The sequence below is a fragment of the Triplophysa rosa genome, linkage group LG17 (assembly GCF_024868665.1).
Source record: "Triplophysa rosa linkage group LG17, Trosa_1v2, whole genome shotgun sequence".
NCBI classification, from domain to species: Eukaryota; Metazoa; Chordata; class Actinopteri; order Cypriniformes; family Nemacheilidae; genus Triplophysa; species Triplophysa rosa.
The window spans coordinates 20890553-20915221 of NC_079906.1; the positions used below are offsets into that span (position 1 = coordinate 20890553).

The window sequence follows — 24669 nt, forward strand, 5'->3', positions numbered from 1 at the left end:
TTTTATTAAAAGTGGCACTCCTAGTTTTTCTTGTGTGATGTGTGGACCTTTTTAAAAATGTTACTTTTTGACCTCAAGACAAAAATCTCAGAAAACAAATAAGAACGATGACAAAAAATTAACCTTAATATTAATATATCCTAAATAATCAATACTTTACCACAGAACGAAACTGAGACATAATTAATACAGTTTTCCACGATTATTCTTATGTGCAATGCAGCTTTCCTCGGCCTGGACGTATCTCCCCTTCTGTAATTATCCTGTCTCGCGAGAACATGCGTTTTACCCCCGTTTCCTTCAACCCCACCTCTCGCGATATCTCGCGTCCCGAGGATGGTGTTGTGTTAGAGGGAGTGGGAGAGGAGGGTGAGGGGTACCCACAAAGATGTTGCGTGATTTTTTGGGAATTTATTTATTTAAATAAAAATGGCCGCCGCAGAGAGCGGAGAGGAGAGACTGTAAGTGTGAATCGCATAATTTCCATTGTCAAGTATTCCGATGTCAGGCGTTGCGAGCGACGATGGCGTAGCTTTTGATCGTCGCTGCGATATTTAGTCAGACAGGCACGGGCTGAGGGGGAAAATGTTAGCCGCGCTAGCCCGCGAAGGCGTTGAGAATACGTCACTCGTATTTCCCCGCTCTTTTTCCACATCATGGATGATCGGCGGAGACTTTGTGCGGCACGAGAGCCGCTCGCGTTAGCTGCGCTCGCGCTAGTGACAGGAGGTGTGTTCGGTGTCATTTTCTGACGTTACTTCACAACTCTTCAGATATATAGAGCTGCCTGGGGGCTCACACGCACAGGTTTTATGTCAGATGTTTTGTTTTTGCTGATATTAGCTGCTGTTCTGTAAAGAATGTTGCGGTGTTGTTTTCATGCAAGTGTTAATGCTAAGTTAGCTGTCAAAAACAGACTGAAGTAAGTTAGCTTGCTAGTGACGCTGTTTACAGCTGCAGGACAGGGCAGGGGTCTGAAATGAGATTAGCTCCACATATAGCTGTCTGTCCTGGCTTGGAAGTCATTTAAGTGATTAAAATGTGTGTGTCAGTCCTGTGAAGATGTGTACCGTAGGTTTCCTGTGTCTGTGTAGATGCAGGTAATCAGGTAACGTTAGCAAGTTTGCATATGCAAGCAAGTTGAGCGGTGTGCTATTTTTCTGCCTGATGTCACTGTGTGTCTGTTGTTGTTGTTGCTGCTGCTCATTTGGCCCCTGCAGCATGCGAGCTGTATAACTTCATACAAAACATAGTGTTTCTTATTACATCAAAGAAACAGACAACTTAGTAATCTTGCACAAGACGCTCCCATGTGAGAGCACCCTGATGATTTTCACAGCTACGTTGTTGAGATGACTTCCGGTACGAGCTAACAGATTTAGCAGCATAATATTTGTCAGTATGTGTGTGTGATCGACCGCAGGAGGGGGGAGCAGAAACTGGGTGATATGCAAGATACAATGGTTCACGTCTTGTACACACACACACTTGTGTTTTCATCCTCTGCAACTTCTTCCTGTGTTGCATGCCCCGTGCATTTCATGCCAGAGGTGACGCTGGTTCATTGGGTGCATATGAAAAGTGGGGTAAAGCTGCCCGTGGACTATTTTGTAGTTTTGCAGTGTTGTGGTTTAGGAAGGATTTTCAGTCATGAATTATTTGCGCAAAAATGAAATGTTAAGTGTCATGTGCCACCAACAAGAATGCAACAGATTGTAGTCTTGCAAATATAATTTCTCGTTATTATCGCTCAAAGAGAAGTTGAATCGCACACTAATACAACCTGCATGTGTTCATAAGTCTTTCAGGCAGTTGTTGTTGTTTACACATTATTCTTTATCAGGCCAACATCCACTGGGTCTGAAATTGCATACTGTGATAGTAAGTTCTAAATTGAATAAAGTCCCAAGTGTTTATTTGGTAAATCAGTTTGTTTTATACACAGTAGCTGCGTTCCATTTGATAGGGTCCCTACGCAGTGTTTGACTGCTCCCTACGCAGGGGATATCTGTTGAAGTGGACTTCGCTGACAAAAAAAACGTTCAAATGGAATGCCCTGCAACGGTCGTCAAAGAAAGGCAACTGCACGGTTGCGCAGAATATAATGTAAATAAATATTCTAACTTTACATTTAAATTAAAAGAAATATAGATAAACGTAACGCACATTATTTATCTAATCAATATGATCTTAACTTTTGTTTATGCTTGTATTTATTATTTGACTGATGCAGCTTTGATTATTTGAAACTCTACTCTTATGCAATATAAAAATATAAAAATACATTTTAATTTGGTCAACTATGTGAAGGTGTGTTCTTAATACATGGTCACGTCGGTCTCATCTCGCTTTTGTTGTGGTACAGCCGTAAACATTCTGCACTTTTAACGTTACGTTAGTTTGTATAATAATAGCAAAATGGATGAATCCTTACACGCATATGAAAACTACTTTTTAATTGCACAATAAAATATAAATACATTCATCATCATGAGTGTGTAGCCTAAGTTCTTACATAATAACAATTCTACAAAAAGTAAAATAACATATTTACGTGAAGCAAACCACAGAATTTCATATAATTAACAATAATTCATAAATTTTCACAATGTACAAAAGGCATACGTAAACTCGTCCGTTGTTTTTCTGACTCGATCGTGACGCAGCGCGCAAAGGCAGTTGGGTGATTTTCCCTTTCCACTTCCAGCAAAGTGATGTATCGATGTTCCCTGATTCCCTACGCCGTTCGCAGTGCCCTTCGAACTGAACATGTTCGCTCTCTTTGGATTGGAACCTCACTTAAGATGGCGGAACACCGTGTGACGTCCACTTCGCAGTCCACTTCGCAGTCCACTTACGGCCAAATGGAACGCACCTAATGTGTGTGTGCAGTATGAATACTTTCCTGACATGCATCGTGTTTTTATTGACATTCAGCCTGTATGTTAGTTGACCTATGATGTATTATTAACAACAGCCATGAAATATACAATACAATATAAATATAGTACATTACAATATAACCACAAGAAATAAATTTCTTTGTACCTATACCACTTAAACTTTAAAAGAGCCACTCGCCTCACTGTTTTATTTATTAACTATTTGAAATTGGTGGGTCTTCGGTTCCCGTGGCCTAATGGGATAGCATGGTGTCCATCATGTGCATACTGAGAAATATCGGCGGAAGCAGTAGAGCATCTGGATATTTCTCATATACAGTATGACTTGCATATTGCATACTGCTATATTCGAATTTGTATGCAGGGATAGTGTAATTGTTTTTATTTGATTATTTTTCTCCTGTATTGGTATATGGCGTGCAAATTTTATGAAGCGTTCACTGTAAAGGCTGTCCTAAATATTTTATAATAGGACACTTAATGTGATTAACATAAATACATCGATGTCCAGATGAGGTCAAATGCTACACACTCAAGTCCTCATGATAGGCTCTTGTGAGTCAAGACCATAACTGAGTCAAGCAAACCATAATTACATGGTGATGTGTGAAAGTGACCTATTAGTCAGATATGGTGACCCATACCCGAAATGTGACCTCTGCATTTAACCCATCCAGTGAGTAGTGAACACACGCACAGCAAGTCGTGAACACACGTACACCTGGTGCAGTGGGCAGCTATCACTGCAGCTGCCCAGGGAGCAAGTAGGGGTAAGGTGCCTTGCTCAAGGGCACCTCAGTCGTTACTTGCCGGCCCTGAGAATCGAACCGGCAACCACCTTCTGGTCACGACTCTCTAACCATTAGGCCACGACTGCCCCTTGAATTTATGCACCCTTAATTACAAGGTGATGTGTGTTAAAGTGATTTTGCCCAGTATAAATTAAATGTGTAAATGGGAAATTTCATTTTATCATTATTTCGTTTACGCAGAGGATGATGGGAAATGGAGATTGGTCACACAAGTGTGTCAACTCATTGTAAGGCCTACATGATTAGTATTTTCTGGCAAGTTTTATCGCTTGTCTTTATCAATAGAACACCTAGTGTGCATGAACAACATTATACAGCCAACATTGACAATAAAAATGTAATTATGACTATTACTTATTACTTTACACTACAATTGAATAATTGGCATGCTGCCAGTTTGGAAAGTTGGAACTCTTGGTTTCTTGCTGGTAGTTTTTATGTGCGATGACGATGAGCTTGTCAATACAGGGTTCCCATAATCATTGAAAACCTAAAAGGGAATGTAGATAAAAAACATGGTGTTCTTATGTTTGTAAGCGACTTTTTGGTTCAGGTCTTTCTTTTCAGTGAACTTGTTGAACTGTTTCACCAATGTAGGCCAAATGATTCAGTTTCAATCATAACGTTTTTTAATCCTGGTATTCACAAAGGAAATTATGGTTGAAACAGTTTAAATCTGATGTTTACATTTATGTTCTTTTAAGCTTTATTAACATTATGTTGTAAAGTGATTTGCAAAAACGTGCATTCCTGACTCGTGCTCTGCAGTAATTGCAAAAAGGTATATATATATATCAAGAAAGATTCACTGATAAAAATATATATAATGTCACAACAATATGTATTCTGTTGAAGACAAAAATGTTAGCATTTAATGTGAGAATTTGGTAAATGTTTTGTTTACTTGAGCTTTTCTTTTAACAGAGATCTTTAACATGTATTTCTCTGTGATTTTAAAAGATTGTCTCATTTTGACATGTATTTCAATCCACTAAATCACTAAAAACATTTTTTTTACCTTGATCTTGATTCTTATCCTTTAAAGAGTTCTTTATTATGATGTCACTTGTTTGTGTCATAAGGCATTATGTACTACTCAGAGTTTCCCATTTTACATCCATTACTTCTCTTCAGGTTCTGTAGTCACTGAACATTATAGGTAGTGCATTAGGTTTAAATCTCAATATTTAAAACTTTGATTTTAGAAATGAGAAAAAAATAAGCTCTGCGATTAATATGCTATAAACAGACTACACTTAAGGTCGCTCGATATCAACGTCACCACCACCAAGCCTCCGACAACTCTTTCAAACTTTATTAAAAATGTGTTCCCTATTAAGTAATTACTCCGTGAATGAATCCGCATCTACGTTTTAAGAGATTTGTGCCCATGTTGCATTATTTGTGAGCTTTATATGCGCGATGACGTCTAAGGTCCCCGCCAAAGGAAGTAGTCGTTTTTAGCAACTTGTTAGCAACTGCCGTTTTTAAGATACAATAAGGCTTTAAAAAAATCACAATCTGGTTATAATTGGTGTGTTTTATGTCATAGAATAACGTGAAAATATTTAGAGGTTTTGTTTACCACAGACCTTATTTCAGGCGATTCACCAAAAACCCATTAAAAAACCCATAGACTTTGTAGCGATTGAACCGGAAGTCCTAAAATGCTAACTCGCTTCTGGGTTTTGCATACAAAAATACGTCATCTCTGAGGCAAAGTTTATCAGTGAAGATAACTTTTGTGCAAATAAACATAGTAAATCAAAAGAGTTTGGTGTCTCTGTAAGGGACAAGCTTCAGACAACTTGGAAATTCCTCCATCCTTTGAAGACACAATGATTCAGCCTCGTCGTGGTTTTGCACGAATCTGTCTTACACCCTCAGGGGGATTTTCCTGTGTGTGTACATGAAGCAAGAATTAAACTTTCTTAAAGTTACTGTATAGATCCTTCCTAGACTCGGCTTTCACATGACATCATTCCAAAGACATTGAACCTCAAATTGAATTGCTTTATGTGATTAAGTTGGGGAAGGTTTGACGCCAACACTTTAAATTCTGTGCACATGTCGTCTGTCTGTTGGTGGTATTTAATAGAGCTCGTGTGATCTGACAATGAGCAGGCTTTGAAGCCAAAATAGTGCTCTGATAAAGACAAACATGCAAACACAGCACTACTGTCAGTTTTCCATGTACTTCATAGACATTTAGACAAGCAGTGGTTATACTGTCAACCTGTCTCAGAGTGTCACTTTTGTGTTGTCAGCAGAGGTGAGGACAAAAATGAAGACCAGGAAGGCTCCAAAGACAAGACCCAGAAGCAGAAGAAAAGCAAAAAGGAACGGCAAAATGTGGAAAAACTGGAGGCCACCGTTTCCGTTCCTCCAGCTGCCCCTCCGTTCAGGCAGGGGGATGACGGACAACAGAGAGAGCCAGGAAAATCTGAACCCACTGACCCTGAAGTCGGAGCTGCTCTCAGTGCTCCAGAATCTTCTGCCTCGGCCAAGCAACGGCGCTCAATCATTCGGGACCGAGGGCCGCTGTACGAGGACCCTTCACTGCCTCAGGGTTGGACGCGGAGGCTGAAACAGCGCAAGTCGGGCCGATCCGCCGGCAAATTTGACGTCTATCTGATCAAGTTAGTACAAGTTAGCGATTCTTACAGTTTAAAAAAGGAAATGAAGATTTTAACGTAACTCCTCTGTCTTTTAAAATAGTTTGTTGTGGAATAGAAAAGGTGTCAATTATACCAGAAATTCCAATAAAATTCAAATCAAATATAACATTATGCAGTGTACATTTATTTTATACATAATATGGATTGTTTATAAAATAATTTAGCTTTTTTTTGAAAATCTGATACAAATTTAGTTTTTATATTTTTTAGATGTAATTACACTGCGAAGAATGGACTCAGTGTTCTTCCGCTTACAGTGTAGATACAGTGTAAGACATAAGGTTGTAGAGGTTGTGTCCCAACAGCATTTAAAGTGTAATATAACAACTCAGTGGTTTCTCAATAAATCCAGATTGCATGTACAGAGAGAGATTTGTATTTTAGAGCTGTATGGGGATCAATGCACATGACTATTGTAAGTAAATAATTCAATATTGAGAAGTGCACTGGTCTACCAAACAAATGTGACGTGATGGATAAGAGTGCTAACCGATGTGTCCCATTTCCACTGCACAGCCTAAAAATCAAAGAAGACTATATTTTTATTTTATTTATTCATATTTCATTTTTTATATTTTATATAAATGTGTGGTTCATATTTAGGACACCCTCTCAAAATCAAAGATTTTATTTTGAATCATTTTCAATAACTCTCACACACTTCTATTAAAATAGTTTTCTTTGTTTTTTCAGCCCAGAAGGGAAAGCCTTCCGTTCCAAAGTGGAGCTTATGGCACACTTCCAGAAGGTTGGCGACACCACCACGGACCCCAATGACTTTGACTTTACGGTCACGGGCCGAGGAAGCCCGTCCCGAAGAGAAAAGAGACCGCCAAAGAAGCCCAAAGTGGTGAAACCCTCCGGTCGCGGGAGGGGCCGGCCGAAAGGCAGCGGCAAGATGCGACAGGTCACGGAGGGGGTGGCGGTGAAGCGCGTCGTGGAGAAGACTCCAGGGAAACTCCTCGTAAAGATGCCCTTCGTGGCCCCTAAAACTGAAACGGGGGCACCTTTGGGGCAAGTGCCGGTTGCCAAAGCGCGCCGAGGACGCAAAAGGAAATCAGAACAGGAGCCGCCGAGTACTCCCAAAAAACGTGGTCGCAAGCCAGCGGCTGCATCTCAGTCGGCAGCAGGGACGGGCTCTAGCGCCGCTTACGCTGCAGCTGCCATCCTCACTGCCGAGGCCAAGAAGAAAGCTCAGAAGGAGTCTTCCGCAAAGCCTGTACAGGAGAGGGCGCTTCCGATCAAGAAACGAAAAACACGAGAGACTTTGGAGGAACTGGAGGGGTCCGCCGCCTCCGCAACAGTCACATCCATGGCGAGCGCAGGAACGGGGGTATTGAAACGACCGACAGTGTTAACTGTGACCCCAGCAAGGGAGGAGGTTGAAATGGCACAGAGGCCTCACAAGCATCTGGGACGGAAACACAAAGAGGCGTCGCCGGATCCCGGGAACGGCAGCAGTGGGAGCGGTGTTCCGAAGGGTCACAAGAACAGAGATCAACGAGGGCAGCACTTTAAACATCACCACCATCATCATCATCACCACCCACATCAACACTTGCAGGCCGTGCCACCCTCCACCTACACTCCACAGGCCCACCAACTCTCCCTGGGTCACTCCACGCAAGGGGGGCCACCCGTGCCTGTGACCGCAGAAAACGAACCCCGTGACTTGAGCGCCTCCAGGCCCAAACAGGAGTACACGGCCCGCAGGGAAGAAGTCAGAACTGACAGCACCTCGGGCAGGGACGCTCAGAACGCAAGCAAGATGGCTTCCACTGACCTGAGAGGGCAGCAGACGACTGTGACGGGGGACGGCAAGGAGCTGAGAGACATTGTACCGCCGTCCGCCGTTCCGAGGCCAAGCCGAGAGGAAACGGTCGAGTCCCGGACACCAGTGAGCGAACAAGTGAGCTGACTGACTAACTGACCAATCAGCAGCAGCTTGTCGTGAGAAGGAAGTCAAGGCCGTCGCAGTGAGACGAGTGATCTTACGTTCTTTTTTACTGAGGAAAAAAGAAAAGGAAACAAAAGTATACAAAAATGTAAACGTACTTCAACAAAAGGCAGCTGTCGTGTCTCGTTCTCTCTGTGGGTTGGACGCGGGGCGATGATTATCTTTGACGTATTGCTTCCGGGTGATTTCTCCGCTATCCTTTTTCTTTATATTTTCCTTTTTTCAACTATATCTTTGTATTAGTATATCTTAGCACTCACCTGAACCGTTGTTCCTTTATCAAAGCTTGTAGGAAATAGAAACACGCTCAAGTGGTAATGGATGCACAAGTCAAACGCCATAGTTGTCGTAAAGCAAAACTTTCCCAATCGAAATGCTCTCGAAATTATTAAAACGTGTCGTAGTCATGTCGTCTCAAGCCTAGGATATAAGGTGTCATATCGGTGTTTTCCTTTCGTGTCATGAAGGTGACAAAATCTGATGGGCTTCACAAAAGATGGAAGGCGAGCTGAAGGGAAGGCCCACGTCACCTTTCCGTATGAGCTTGGCACACATCCTCACGCTGTAACCTTTTCAATCAAAATAGCTAGCGTAACTCAGACAGAAAAGAACTTCCTAGTTGTGGGTTCATGCTAAGCTGACATTTTTATTTATTGAATAGATTTTATAGTAGTATTTCCATTGTTTTTAGTTTTTCCTTAAAAGCCAGTTTTGGGATAAAGTGCAACTAGAGCGGACGCTTGAGGATCTGGTGAGGAAGCTAAAGCACAAATGTATTTGTTAGAGAATATTGAAAGCACATGCGGTATGATGTCTGGAGTATAAATTCATTGGCTTAGAGGAATGAATTTGTTAGGTTTACCTGCTTGTTTCTATGACGTACAACTGAAATAGTGGCCTTGTGTTCCAACAACACAAATCCCTAACAAAAAAAGTATATCGTTTTAAATTTAGCTTCTTGTTTGATTGTATGTAGTTATAGATTATTCCTATAGAGCTGCTGTTTTCAAACGGATTCAGATGGTATAAGTTTAAAGATGGCTATATTTATATAATGTCTTGTCTGGCTATAGATGTGTCAGATGCATGGGTTGCTTTAGGTCTACACACAAAATAGTTGTTTATTACAGTATTTAGTCTTTTCTGTACATAAAGGCTTATAAAGTCAGGTACATCACTGATGGCTACCAAAGTCTACATGTTGTAGACATTAAAATTATGAACAAACATTATTGATTAATTGGCTGGCTTGGCAAAATAGAAAGGAAATGATACATGTGTACATGTACACCTGGATATAATGTAATGTTTTTATTGTCCACGCCTTCTGGTTTTCTCTCTCATAAATATGACTAGTTTTTTGCAAAAGAAGATTTGTTCAGAATCAAGGACTACACATTAAAACTACATGCATTCATTTTATGAAGTTGATAAAGATTGTCTCAGAACTAATGGAAGATTTTTAATTGTCCTTAGCAATGGAAATTAATTCTAAGGAAATTCTGAACCAAACTGAGGAAGTTCTTCTTTGTTCATGATGTTTAGGATTTTACAGTAACCGTTTCTGTTTCAGTTTTCTTTCTTTTCCTAGATAAAATGCACCTTATTTTAACTAAATGGCAAAATATAAAAATTGTGAGAGGCCCATCCATTTATTTGCAGATATTTATCTCGTTAGACTGCATAGACTTCTGTTTCATGTCCGGAGGTGGTAACTTTCTTTATTTAGTAGTAACAAAGAGCTGTTTTTGTTTAGTCTTTCATTTACTTAAAAAAACCCCAACCATAAAATAAAATATAAAAAAAAATACACATGGTTTGCAAAACTCATGTCAACGTTTAATTTTACTATAATTTGTAATTCGAAAAGAAAATTATAGAAAATTATACTTTTAATGTGCTCTTATCAGATGATATAACTGATGTGAGTATTTGAATGCAGTATACGAGTGAGAGGGTTTGACCTTATGTATGTATTTCGTAGGGTTTTGTTTGTGTACGACACATTCATGGTTGTTGTGGCTTCAATGAAGGATGTGCATTTTCATTGATTTCAATACTGAAAATTGTATATTCGAATATTTATCAATCAGAACAGAGAGAATGACACTCAGCACTCTGTAAATCTCTTTATATGTCTGTTAGTTCTACTATAGAATAGGATGTTGTTTTCGATATTTGCTGTCGTCCGGGGTTCAAATGCATGCGACAGAGTCTTTTGTTTCTGTTTATTTAAAAGTGTGTTTTAGGATAGTGAGTGCCTCATTATCTGGTATTTTAAATATGTTTAAAGAAAAAAAAAAAAATTTTTCTCACTTAATGTGTAGATAGAATAATAATTGGATAATCCCACGGGACATTACTTGTAATTTTCCCCTTTGTATCCCCGCTAAAAATACGTTTAAGGTTTCGTTAAGAGCGAAAGCCGTCCGGTTCCATTCTCTCCCTCACAGCCCTCCCCTTCCTCGAACCCTCACCACTGGGAAAGAGGCACAATGGATTAAAGAGCGTGTGCGCTCTGAACAAGGGCTATGTAATCATTTCAAATAGTCAGGAGCAGATGGGGTAAATGGATTTTGAAGTCTCGATCCCCTCCATTCTGTAAAGGCAAACTCGGTTAATCGCTTGAAGTCAAACAAGCGACTTAATATCACAAAACCACTTGCTCACTCTGTGTCCTTGTCAGAGTTTGAGCGCTCACTTAACCAGTGGCTGACGTGGTGATCTGTCCACGGTGAATGTCTCCCTGGTCTGGATTACTTTGGGTGGGTGAATGGGGGTAATAGAATGGATCCTTTCGACTTTTACATTATGTGAGGTACATTTAACACTTTATTCTCAGTATTACAGTAAAAATGAAAGGAAAGAAACCTCCAGACATGAATGGAAGTTATGACCCTATAGAAGCTATATCTGTATGGCTGCAACAGAAAGGGTAGTGCCTTTATTTTGGGAGACTTACTAAGGTGGTTGAAGTGACCTTTGATTCTAAAGAAACACCTTTATCCCAACAAAGCAAAGAGGAGGTGAATTTACAAAAACGCTTCGATTTTCATAGGTAGGATGTGCACTGGTGTGTGTTGTAACTAGATGTGTTATTGTTCATTTTTTTCCATCAGCGGGATGTTTGTGTCCATGTATAAGTTGTGTATAACTAAAAACCCTCTGCTTCATGAACTTCCTGCCTTTTGTAGCGCTCAAAGCCCACTGACAAAAATGGAGCCCTACAAATGGGCAAAGACAGAATTCCTTTATTTATATGTTTGGGATTTTTTGTGCCTCTGGCAGTGAAATATGCTATGGAATGTCCTTGTGTCCCTGTAGCCAAAAATACATGCTATGTACGTGAACATGTATCAATATGCATGATTGCCATTAGAAGATAGGACATTGCTTGCCCTTTACTATTATATATAAGATGTTTTCAAACAGCGCTCCAAGAGCTGAGCCCCACCATGCCAACCGAATCCGAAGGGTTTCATGAGGTATAAAATACTGAATGTGTTCCGTTGAATGAAGGCTAGCTGTGCACTTCAGTCTGTTTAACTGTTTTGTGTTTTTTTTTTCTTTTGATGAATTCTGAGTTTATAAATGCCACTATATGTGTCAACAGCTGTCTTGTGGCTAGAATCATTTTTAGATTTTTGTGTTAGATTTGTTTCTCTTAATGTTATGTTATTTTTAAGGATAAACCCAAAATGGATATTTTATCTTCATAGTAATAGTATAATAGTGAACCCATCTGATCTGATATGAGTTTTTTTCGTTTAGTATGTTTTTAGTTTGTGTACTGTGTTAAAGAGTAAAAAAAACGTGCAAAGTTTACCCACATAACTGCAGTACAGCGCTTAAATTCGTACAAGCAGGACAATTTAAAGTCAGATGAATAATTTCAACTATAAGAAATAGATTCCTGTTCCACCGTGATAGAAAGTTCATGGTCTATTTAACATAGTCTTGTGCCTTGAAGTTTCTGTAATAGAATTTATCTTTATACCGTAGTTGTATTTTTATTCAGAGTCATGTGTTTGCCTCTTGTTGGTATTCAGTGCTTTGGATGTATTAAGGATTTCTAGAGATCAACAATATGTTTGCCTTGCTTTATTTTCCTAAATGAAAAAAAAATGCATTGGACAACATTAGAGAGATGTACTTGGGCAATATTGATGATGTAAAAAGCTATAGGATCTCGATGTTTTTCATCCCTGGTATGTTGAATGTGTCTCTGGTTAATGAGTGAAGTGTGTTTGTTGGGAAATTTTTTTCTTTTTCTTTTTACCATCACCGTAAATAACTTGGCCTCAAAAATAATCTTCCAATCACGACTTGAGAAAAAAGTTTTAACTCTGACCGGAAGGACGAGTCTAAGATCTGCACTTTATAAAGTATGTTTCCCCGGCAAGACACCCATTAACTCTTTGTATGTATTTTTTACCTTTGTCCAAAGCTGTTTTGTTTTCATATTATTTTATAATTTAGTTTTAAATAAAAGGGATTAGTAGTATGTATCTAAAAATATGTTATTTTAACCAAACAATCCCACAGACTAGGTGTCAGTGGTTAATCACCATCTGCCAAGCTGAGTCCTTGCCTTCCTGAAAGTGAAAAGTATAGTTTGTGTCTACTTTTATAGTACTGTGTTCCTGTATCATTTGTTTGCCGTATGTAACAGATACACAATAGTAAACAACATTTACCTGCTCTCTGTCTAAAACTCTTATTTCACTCTCTTGAAATGAAATGCATTGTGAGTCATATTTAATATTGATATGTAATTTACAAATATACAGTATGAGAAAGAGGAATGCAAAAGGAAAAATAGTAAATCATAATTTGGGGATTTTTTTATTTAAATAATAATCTACAGTTCACTATTATACATTTTATAGATCTTAATATAAAAACAGAATTTAATGCTTAACGTCAAAAAAGAGAAACAACGTAATTGAAATCATATGGTTATTTTGCCTTTTTTTAAATTTGCCCAAAACACGAAGACGAAGATTTTGATTATATTTTATAGCATTTAACTTAGTCGTTCGACGTGTGTCTTTTCTTTTCAGTCTAGAAATAGTTAATGCACTAGTAATACGTGTGGAAAATACGCATTTATGCAACGGGGTTTGCGTAATGAGAAGTTGTCTAGGATTTGTGGCATGTTCGTCACTTGGATTTTTTTAGCAAAAAAGATAAAACAACAAAAATGATCCAAAAATGCCATAGAAAATACCTAAAAAAAATAATAAAGACCTGTCAATATATGTGTAAAAGGGAAGTGAAGGTTTTTTTAAGTGAAGGTCTAAAGAGAAGTGGAGATGTGTACACGTTCGATGTAGCTTATGAATATTAATTAAGTTAACTTAGGCCTAACTTGACCGATTGAGTGAGCGCCTGACGTCATCTTGAACGAACGTATGGCGTCGGCAATGAATTTTAACGAAGGCGACAAAATGAATATTCATGAGCTAAGCCGCTGAAAGCTATGGTAGTGAGTCATAGCAAAAGAAAGGAAAAAGACCACCAAGAATGTGACTGCCACAAGCAGGAACTCTACCATCAAGAATCGCGTATTGCAATAACAATATATACAATAAAGCAAATCTACAGATAAGAATAAAAGCCAATAAAATAATTAAAGCGCGGAGGCTTTTGAAAATGTCTGGAGCGGAGTTTGACGGGGAGTTTCTGTACAACTTGCCCGCATGTGTTATGAATGACTTTACACGCGTTATGGATTCACTTTCACACTCTGACTGGATGTTATTCGGTAAGATTATTGTTTTTTTGTATGGTTTAACTGTCACCGTGTTTAGTTTATATTTCTATATTCGTACGAGGGCGTGTTGATTAGCACGCTCGCTAACTTGCTTAGCCGTCTGATTTGCGTTAAAAAGTTAAGTTTTCGCGAAAATGTTTCATTGTTACAGTGATAGTTTATTCACTTGTTTTAGGCCTAAGTAAAGTTTGTAAATCTTCGCCAAGATGTTTGTTTTGGTTGTGGGTCAGATTTTTTAAAGTCTTATTAGGTTTTGCTAAATGTCAGTTTTGTTTTTCTGGCCTGATAATTGATGACGTCAGACTAAACATAGAGGCACTAATTTACTAATAGCTCATATATTTTAAGAGGGGTAAAGGTGGATCACTAGTAGTTTGACACTTGTAGAAATCTGTCCATGTATGTGACTTGTTGAGATTTGATGTTATAATATGGATATGCTTACATTTTAGACTTTGATTTAGATTATTATTATTAGTACTAGTAGTAGTTGGAAACCATCTGGGTTTGTACATTAGTTTGAAAAGGGTTAAATCTTTTTAAAAGGATAGTTCACCCAAATATTCTTTTATCACTCATGGTATTCCAAACCTGTATGACTTTTTGAGGCATTTCTCAAAATATCTTAAAGTTGTAACTGTTAATATTAGTTCATGTTCAATGAACTAATATGATTTGTTAATGCATTTATTAATGTTAACAAATTTGCCAGTCCCTTACAAAATTCTAATACAAAATACCAAGCTGTTACTGCAGTGCTGTGACATTAGGCACCAGTGTCAACAAAATATTAAAATTGAACCAAATGACAAGATTCTGAAAGCTTCTTACACTTTCTGAAAGAGCGTTCATCTTCTTATATTCTCTGGTATCTAGCATATTTTGAAGGAAACTGTGGTTACCTGTGGTTGTTTAAACTGTTTTATTTCTGATGCAGCTTCTCGAGTAATATCTGATCAGACTGAACTTCGCCTTTTGGAGCAAACCAGCAGACGGACAGAGACACTCATGCACAAATGGGGCTGTCGGAATGGAACGGTTGGAGAGCTCGTGAAGGTTCTTGAAGACTTGCGGTGTTTTCGGGCTCGTGATGTCATCCTCGAACGTATGTCAGTTTGATCTCATTGTCTATGTCATGCCTTCACCACCCGAATTATCACGTGGTTTCTGTGGTTGTCGATGAAACCCACTTTATAACACTAATTCAGATCTTCATTTAGACGAGGTGAATTCAGGTTGATTGGAACACTTTTTGACAGTCAATTTCATAAAACATCCTAGAAGTCACTTTTAATGTTTACAGTTTGAAAATAACATTCTCAGGATGCACGCATACTAATTCAGCACCTATTCGTATTTAGATCTTGATGCCCTAATTTACTTTTTTATACATGTGAATGTATAATACATGCATTTTTGTGATAACTAAAGAGTGGGGTATCCAATGGCCATTATACTGCAGATGCATATCTGATGTATGCAAACATTTTAAACAATATTTGCTTGGTTTTCACAAAAAAAATATTTAAAAGCCATTTGTGCATTAATAATAATTATCCGAAATAATATAATTTTGTTTTGTGCAGTCACAACAGGTTCTTGGGTTATACATGTGCTTATGTTCTTCTGTGTGCATTTCCACAGACGTACGTATCCAACAGTCTGATTCTGATCAAGGGTCGTCTTCACCAAATCCACCAAGCACTGCATATCACAGCAGTACAAGCAGAAACGACACCGGTAACATGTTATACTGAGTTTTAAACAATGATTACACCCGTTTTCGACAATATTTGACCCCGTCTTTCAAATCCAGGATAACGTCTTTATGAGATTGGGAGCATCAAAGTAATTCATTTCAGTATGACTTCAATTCTTGACTTGGCCTTACTCAGTCAATGTTAAAGATATCAAGGTTATATTTTCACAGGATATTCTTTACATTACAGAACGATAATATGTGACAAACATGATATAAAACTTGATTCAAACATTATTTGGCCACTTAATTCTTGGCCGTTTTTAATCCGAATGCATGCCATGATGTTTTTCAGAAATTCCTCTACCAAAGCCAGGTCCTCCGCCCCCTGATCTGGACTCCATTATTCCAAAGAAATCTACTACGTCAGGAAAGGTGCTTCATCAAAGACATAAAGATAGACCACAGCGTTTTTACATTTATACTGTATGTCCTTTATATTATGGCCGTAACGATTATCATCAGTGTTTTTGTTGTGTTAGAGGGCCATTAGTCAGCGTTTATCTTCCTTCAGCCATCATATTTTCTCCCTTTCAGTTTCTTGATTCACTCACGCATTTGTGTGTGTTCGTAGTGCCCGTGTGAGGACCCCAAGGATTCCTCGCCTGTTTCCTCAACTGCGATGAGCTGGCCGTTGGAGGAAGTACAAGATGGCACATGCAACTTTGCCACGTCATGGCAAATTGGGGAAGGAGGTTTCGGACACGTGTATCGAGCCACGATGAGAAACACAGAGTTTGCTGTCAAGAAGCTAAAAGAGGTACTAATGAACGAAGGATAGAAGCATTTAACACACTTTTTTAATAGTCATTTTCAATGTCTTTTTATGTCATTATCTGATTTGCATCATGCTCATATTGAATCAGGTAATAAAGGTTTAGCTATCAGCGAGTGTAGTGCATTTTAGGGAATTTTCTTCTTTGTTATAAATTATTATAATTATTATTATAAATTTCTACTTTGATAAATTGAGCTCAGCTGTCTTTCTGCGTTTCGTGTTGGTTTCTTCAGGACTCTCATTTGGACTGGAGTGTCTTAAAGGAAAGTTTCAGGACAGAATTGGAGAAACTCTCGCAGTAAGAAACTTTGTCTTGACACCTTCTGCTTTTGTGGCTTGTTTTTTCTGCTCCTACACCTTCACCTTGTCCTTTCTGTTTCTCTTAATCAGCTCTTTCGGTGGCTGTGATTCATTTATGTTTGTTCAACAGAAACACAGACAGGGAATTGCCCGCTTGAAAGCCGTTTGCTCTTTATACACCACACCTCTTCATGACCTGTAAAAAATGAGTCTCTGCAGCCCACTGCCAAACCGTCTGTGGTTAGTCGTCATGCTTTGTCTGTTAATGAGGTCATTTTTTGATGCTTCAGCCAACGCTTTCAAGCTTTTCTTTCTTTAGCTACTTCTTAATACTAATATTTTAATTTAATCTAAAGCAGCAGGTTCATAATCTTTATACCCCACAGATACAGACATCCCAATATAATGGAACTTGTTGGCTACAGTATCCAAGGTCAAACGTATTGTCTTATATATATTTATATGCCAAATGGCTCTTTAGAAGACCGGCTACACTGTGAGGTGAGCAACTGATTTTTACAGAAAATATGCTACGGTTTAGTTTGAAAAATAAAAATTGTTGTCATGATTTAATCATGCTTGTACATATAGCATAAAAAGAGTGCAGTCAGGACAGGTTTGGAATCACATGAGTTGGGCTAAATCATGATGAAACTTGAATTTCACTTTCAACCGTAATGCCTCTCTTTCAGGACAACGCCCTCTCTTGGTCACAAAGTGTTAATATTCTGCTGGGCACAGCAAAGGCTGTTCAGTACCTGCACTCCTGCTCACCTGTGCTTATTCATGGAGATATCAAGAGGTGCGTTCAAACTGAATGTTTTAAACAACACGTATGATAAATAATGACCCCTTTTGATTTTTACATTTGAAATCATGTCACATGTCACCTAGAACCGAGCCATCATTCGAAGCTTGAATCTGTTGCTGCAATATACTTAGATTGTAAATATTTCAATATCTTTCCAAAGTTTGACGATACTCTCTCCATATATATATATATATTTGCTTTTGCTCTAGTGTTTATCAAAATTAATTAATTTAAAGGATTAAAAGGGTGATTTTCTTTTGCCCAATTAAAAGTGTTGTTTGCATAGAACATTCAGAATATTTAGTGCAAAAATATGGTTTAACCATGTGGCTTCTCTATTGGTGCCGTCTTTGACACATTGATCGTAACTTATTTTACAATATTAAAAAAACCAGATATTCTGTAATTTCTGTAAAAAAAATCATTTGCACAATTATCTTGATGCTCTATAATATTATAGTTCTGGCCTGGCTGGTACATAGTGTAGGAATCGATTGTATTTCTCAGAATGAAGGTGTTCATGGAGGCAGATTGTGTCTTTATTCGCACCCATTACATTTATAAAACCTGTAATCACTGCAGAGGGATGCATTTAATCGTTTTGAAGCTTTCAGTTGAATCTACTTGTTTGCCACGGGTGTCACTAAACTACCCACAAGAGAAATGGTGCGAGTAGTTACAATTTATAGTTCATTTACTGGACATTTCCAAGTCAGATTTTTTATTTAGTATGTGTATTGAAGGCCCAGATCATAACGGTCAACATAACAGCAAACTCGATGTACTTTGTTATTCTTCATTATTTGTGATACTCCACGTGCTACTAGTTAATGATAACCAATAGCCAAATAGCTTTTTAAGCAGTATTTCAGGATGCAGGTAATGCAGCTCGCTAAAGGGGAATGCTGTTTGTAGTATTGGTTAATGTCAAGGAATAAAATGGGTTTGCAAATGAGATTGTATGTTGATATTCCCACCAGGCTTCTTATACAAACCCGTTCATGTTTCCTCTATTACAGCTCTAACGTCCTTTTAGGGGATCATCTGGAGCCCAAGCTGGGGGACTTTGGAATGGCGCGTTTTTGTCGCAACCCCAAAAAAACTCCAGGCAAGACATGTAGCGTCGCTCAGACTTCAACGGTACGGGGAACCCTCGCATACCTCCCAGAGGAATACTTGAAGGATGGACAGCTGGGGGTGGAGATCGATGTCTACAGCTTTGGTGTGGTAAGAACAATCTGAAGTGTTGGCATTAAAACGTACATTGTCAAGCTTCTAGAGACAACAGTAGTGTGATGGATATATTTTGTGTAAAAATAATATTGTTGATAAACTTCTTAAAAACATAACATACCAGTTTCTGTTTTACCACAGGTCATGTTAGAGGTACTTACTGGACGAAGGGCCCTAGAAGTCGATGGCCATTTTAAGAATGTTTACTTGGTGAGACAATTTAAAAAAATGTGTTTTAATTCTTATATTATATCAAGTTTGGCTGTGGTTGGTGACCATAAATAACCTTTTATTTCTCACAGAAAGATCTAGTAATAGAGGTGGATGATGATGACAGAATCTTCAGCAAAGGAAGGAACTCACAGGAATTGTCCTTGCAAGCGGCTGAGAACATCTGCAAGAAACACCTGGATCCTCGACTGATGACTGAAGACACACCTGCCCTACATGGGTCAATGGAAATCTCCAAACTGGCATGTCAGTGTCTAGACCGGCGGAGGAAGAAGAGACCACCCATGACCAAAGTAGGAGGGGATGTATTTATGCAGTATGATTAACTGTCATTGATACTTTTTTCATTCTTTCACTTTTTTGATATACTGATATGATCGGAGGCCCAAGTTAGTTTTCGCCGAGCACTTTTAAAGGTGTGATGAACTGGCCTTGTTTATTGTTTTATACTGTTGTATGAGGTCTACTGATGACGTGCACGTGGTTTTTACATTCAAAATCAATAATTAATAGGCTTATTTTCTACCCGGCCAGCTTGACAAACGCTCGGTTTTAATGGGCGTCCCACATTGAAGACTTGGAAGTAAATGCCCACTGCTATGATTGGATAGCAGTTTGCGTAGCAAACTTAGTTGGAGCCTTCTGTGAATTTGGTTAGACACGTAACGTTAGGTTACACATTCGCCCTATTCGCACGGGATTAGTATTATCTGGGGACCTCGTGTGATTTAGAAATGACCTCTGTATTTCATGTGGTGCATTCGCACGGGATAAGTGAGGCCTGTGATTTTACTCAAATTTACTGACTTATTTCCCGGAGGTGATGGCAAGGATTTGCGTATAGTTTGTATAAACCCCTTTCTCGCCGACGTCAAGGCACTAGCTGGAGGCAAAACAAAGGGAAAACTGGAGGCGGCCAATACAAACCAGCACAGATTCGGCTACATAAGGAGTTTAAAATATCATCTTGTTGTGTTGTTTAGTACCACAATCGACAGAATACAGTCTCCAATTTGATATTTTAACACATACCTGCTGCCACTGCCAAACAAAAACACGGACGACAGCTGTAGTTAAACACAATAAAAGGAGCGGACTGAACAGAATCGATCATTAAACATGCTCTTTTGTTAAACTACTGTCTTTTGTTGGTGTGGATTATGATTTGGGTATTTGTCTAAAAATATCTCACGTATGCCTAAATCATAAAATGGGGAACAATGTTATTTTTCACATAGCGTTAACTTTTGAATGCATAGGGTATGCTCGCTAACTTTGTTAGTTATACAACTAGCAGTTAAATATCGACCAGAAACTAAACATAAAAGAAACTGTTTGTCATCTATTTTTAAGTTGTCACAAGTGCATTAGTATAAAGGGAACAGTGAGAAGGCTCATGTTATGTGTCAGGTTTGTGTTCAAGTAAATGCATTTGCTAACGTTTGCCACTGTTAGCACACGCAGGCATCTATAAGATTTATACGCTCTCAGTTTATCTTTACTATAAACGCTTGGTTTCTCTGTCTGGTAAGTGTAGATGTCAGGCCACTTAACTGGAGGTAATCCTGTCAGTTCGTCTCTGGATCCATTGAGTGAGCGCGTACAGGTCGGCCAGATTCATTGCGTTAAAGGCAACTTTTAAAAAAAACAATTGCGGTCCTAGACAGTGAGTATTACATGTTAAAGTTTAATCCGATTTTTTTCGAGTCATTCTCAAAAAGCAAGCAAACAAAACGTGCTACCTAGCATTAGTAATGTGGTCAGAGGGATCTTTCTGCCTCCAGCTAAGCTCCACCCACAAAAACGCGTCACAATGTTTACTAACAGGAAAGGCGTCTATAGTTTATAGTTGTATGGTGTTTAATGATATATGACCCTATCGGTCAGCATTTGAGACCCGTGATCGCGAACAGGACAGAAGATCACCGCTATCGCGGGTCTCAAATGTTACGAGAGTTTCCATGATAAATAAATAAACGGGAGACTCCCGGCCAAAACGACAGTGTTGGCAGGTAACTTATGGATATGACTCGGCACCCGAAATAATATCAATGCCGATTCGCACGGGACTGATATTATCACAGGACCTCGGTGTTCGTCAAAATATGGTAGGTCATTTGTGGGGGAATTTTTACTTAACAAATTACAGACATGGCCGATTCACACAGGATTAAGATCACAGACAACCTCTGCAATATTTTCAGTTCTGACACTTACAGGATGTTTGCTTGAGTACGGTTCCCTCTTATATAACAAAAGCTTGGGTTAAAATTGATGTCTTAAATCATGACTCCTTTAACTTTCTTTTGTTTTTGTGCTGCAGGTATTCAAAGAACTCCAAGATTTGCATTCAGGGTTGAAGACGTCTGGCAGATCCACTATAATGAAAATGTCTTCAGTACCATCTCATCTGTCCACACCGGAGCCTCTGCGTTCTGAAGACAGCTCCCTGGACTCTCTCACCAACAAATTCTCCAAACTCTGCCCTCAAGAAGACACTTGCCCCTGCCTTCATAAGCCCGTCTTTCCTACCTTGACATCTGCAGTGACTCAGTCAGGAGAGTCTGGGTGGAATGCTGTATCGTGGGCTTCACAGTCCTCTGGAATGCCGTGTGAATCAGACGAGAGTCAAGGCTTCTCTCACTATCTCTCAAACACTTGTAGCAGAGTCCAGCCTTTGTCATGTGATATTCAGAGGACTAAATCAGGTGGATCTATACTCGATGACCCATCACAGTCCAATCCAAATGGAGGTCATGAGATATTTACTCAACAAAATAAAAAAACATTGGTGTGTTGAATTAGCCTGTTTGCTGAATGTCTGACTCTGTATTTTCTGTCTGAATCTTTACAGATTATTCTAATCAGGAAGTTGTTATTAACCCTGTGAGACAGAGGTTGGTCCAGAAAATGGAGCTTTATGAAGAGGGGAGGATTTTAACTTCTGATCTGCTCTCATCAGGTGACTCATTAATGGAATCAGATTATTTTAATAGGACTAGGTGTCATCTGGCAGCCCATGCTGTGTCCATCCGCCTCAACCACAGCCAGTGGCTTCTTCTTTCCGCACCACTGGCCAGTTCTTGATTATCCTCCACTGGACCTGTCCTCTGAACCCCATTTCCTGTGTCAATTAGCTCATCCAGATTAGTGGCTGTAGCCTCACTTGCTTTGCTGGTAGCTCGGTGGCATCACACCTCAGTGCAACCATATGCGCCAACCCGTTGGCTAAGGCTGTTCTAGCCCCACTGGCACCGTTAATGCATGCTCAGTGCCCCCATTTCGTATGGCATAACATTACAACACATTTCCAAACTCAACGCAACCATACACGCCACCCTGGTGGCTAAGGCTGTTCTAGCCCCACTGGCAAGTTGATGCATGCTCAGTGTCCCCGTTTTCCGTATGGTGTACCATTACAACACCATTTTATTAAGTGGTCACTTGGCAGCCCATATCGTGTCCTTCCGTTTCAACCACAGCCAGTGGCTGCTTCTCTCAGCAACAGTGGCAAGTTCTTTGACTACCATCCATTGGGCCTGTCCTCTGATCCCCACTTCCTTAAGCAGCCTTGTAGTGGAATTGGAAACAAAGCCCCTGCAGCCCACTTCCAGTGAAGTTAGTTGAAAGTATTTCTTAAAGAGTGGAGATTTATTTTTTGGAGATTTTCTTCATTTTCTTTGAAATAGGACAAGTCTCTGCTTTATTAAAACCAAAGGGCAAACAGTAAACAGGTAAATTCAACATTCAAAGTGCAGGTGTGTGACATATAAGCCTAAGTACAAGACCATAACTTAAAAGAAACAGTTCACCCAAAAATGAAAATTCTGTCTTCAATGATGAAGACTGCATGTCCCTTTAAGAACCAGTGTCGACACCATCAGGGTGTGTATTGGTGAAAAGATATTTTTGATAATTACTTGAGGCGAAATGTACATAAATGTAATAAAACCACTTGTCATACATTTGGCCACATTGTCTGAAGAACCTGAGATTGTGGTTGCTGATTGACATGATAAAAATCTATAAAACATGCAAATTCTGAAACGCTAAAAGAGTGTCAACAGAGTAGCTGCATTTATATTTTGGATATTCCTTATTAACTGTATGCATTGAAAGAAAAATCAATAGTGTACTTATAGCTTTTCATTATGTTTTAGCGATGAATACCCAAACAAGAGAGCCAGAGGAGAGTGATGAATTTGCCAGCGAGACTTCGGGAACCAGCCTACAGTCAACAACTGTGGTATAAGACTGGAAGTTTGGGAAAGATAAACAGAAATATAAAATATTTTTATTCTTGAAATTTCCTTTATGGTACTTTCTGTTTTTGAAAACGGTAGAGAAACATACTTTCATAAATACCTCAATATAGCAAAACTGCAATATTATGTTCTTTTTAAATAAAAAAACTGGTATGGTTATAGTAAGCTCAAGTTGTGTATATGTAAATGTTGACTGACATGTTAGAGATATCTCCGTCTTTTATAATGATACGCCTGTTATTTTTGGAGATCTGATCTCTCTGTTTTTTTGGGGGGCCTAGTTCTCTTGAGAAATTTCAATTATGAAAGTGTTTTTTTTTTAATTGTTTATAGACTATGACTGAAGCACATACAAATATGAGAACCTTCTATGTCTAACCTATTTCTATTTAACTACCCAGTTTTACACTCTTACATAAATTGTAAAGAAAGGTCAACATTTAAATTTCCTAGTGAAAGTGTTCAGGAGTAACATTTTGAAAGTATAAAAGGATTGATATGAGAAATTAATTAGATTAAAGAATAATACCAACACTGTGGAAACTAATTTAGATTTATTTTAACTTTTTTGTTGCTTTGGATAAAAGCATCTGTCGAATGAATGTAAATGTCATGTTTTTATTTCAGTTTTATTCTTTTGTAAAGCAAAATTAAACAATTATTGAATCTACAACTGTATTAAAAAGAAGCACAATAATCCAATTTGGATTATTTATTTAAACATTTCGTTTTTGTAAATTAAATATACACTCATATGTTGTGACAATAATTGTTTTAGATTTATACAATATACTGCTGGAGAATTTTATTGAACACTGCAAATCGTCATACAGAGCAAAATTGTCGCCATTATAAGTGCATTATAAGTATTGCAAAAACATCAAACAGCCTTTGCAAAAAACGTTCGGTAATCAGTGTTGTTACAGAAAGATAAAAGCTGCCCAAGATGTAACCCTGTAGGATCATTTATTTACAATAGCAGTAAAAACGATATTTGTTATAAAATGAGCCCTGAGCACAGTTCATGAGGCAAAAGAGATTGATAGAACATTATTATAGAGTTTCACAAGTAAATGCAGTGCTAATGAACATGATAAATGACAGATATGAGCGTTAAGATGATGAACAAGTGATGTTGCAGCAGCGCTCTGGAGGCTGAACCGCTC

The 24669-nt window shown here is 38.6% G+C and overlaps 2 protein-coding genes across 3 annotated transcripts; both read left to right on the forward strand.

Moving 5' to 3' along the window:
- Nucleotides 1–343: 343 nt before the first annotated feature.
- mecp2 (methyl CpG binding protein 2) lies at nucleotides 344–13051 on the forward strand. Of its 2 annotated transcripts, none has more exons than XM_057356935.1 (3): nucleotides 344–461; nucleotides 5983–6354; nucleotides 7087–13051. In XM_057356935.1, exons 1-3 carry the CDS (start codon nucleotides 430–432, stop codon nucleotides 8309–8311), a joined length of 1629 nt encoding a protein of 542 aa, XP_057212918.1. In that variant the 5' UTR covers nucleotides 344–429; the 3' UTR covers nucleotides 8312–13051. The 2 variants fall into 2 exon arrangements, with proteins under 2 accessions (XP_057212918.1, XP_057212919.1); XM_057356936.1 differs by having other exon boundaries at nucleotides 5986–6354.
- Nucleotides 13052–13633: 582 nt separating this feature from the next.
- On the forward strand, nucleotides 13634–24187 carry irak1 (interleukin-1 receptor-associated kinase 1). The gene is made up of 14 exons (XM_057357541.1): nucleotides 13634–14117; nucleotides 15064–15231; nucleotides 15771–15866; nucleotides 16181–16260; nucleotides 16460–16645; nucleotides 16897–16961; nucleotides 17350–17464; nucleotides 17656–17765; nucleotides 18794–19001; nucleotides 19149–19217; nucleotides 19310–19531; nucleotides 21562–21991; nucleotides 22093–22200; nucleotides 23399–24187. Exons 1-14 carry the CDS (start codon nucleotides 14006–14008, stop codon nucleotides 23488–23490), a joined length of 2061 nt encoding a protein of 686 aa, XP_057213524.1. The 5' UTR covers nucleotides 13634–14005; the 3' UTR covers nucleotides 23491–24187.
- The last annotated feature ends 482 nt before the right edge of the window (nucleotides 24188–24669 follow it).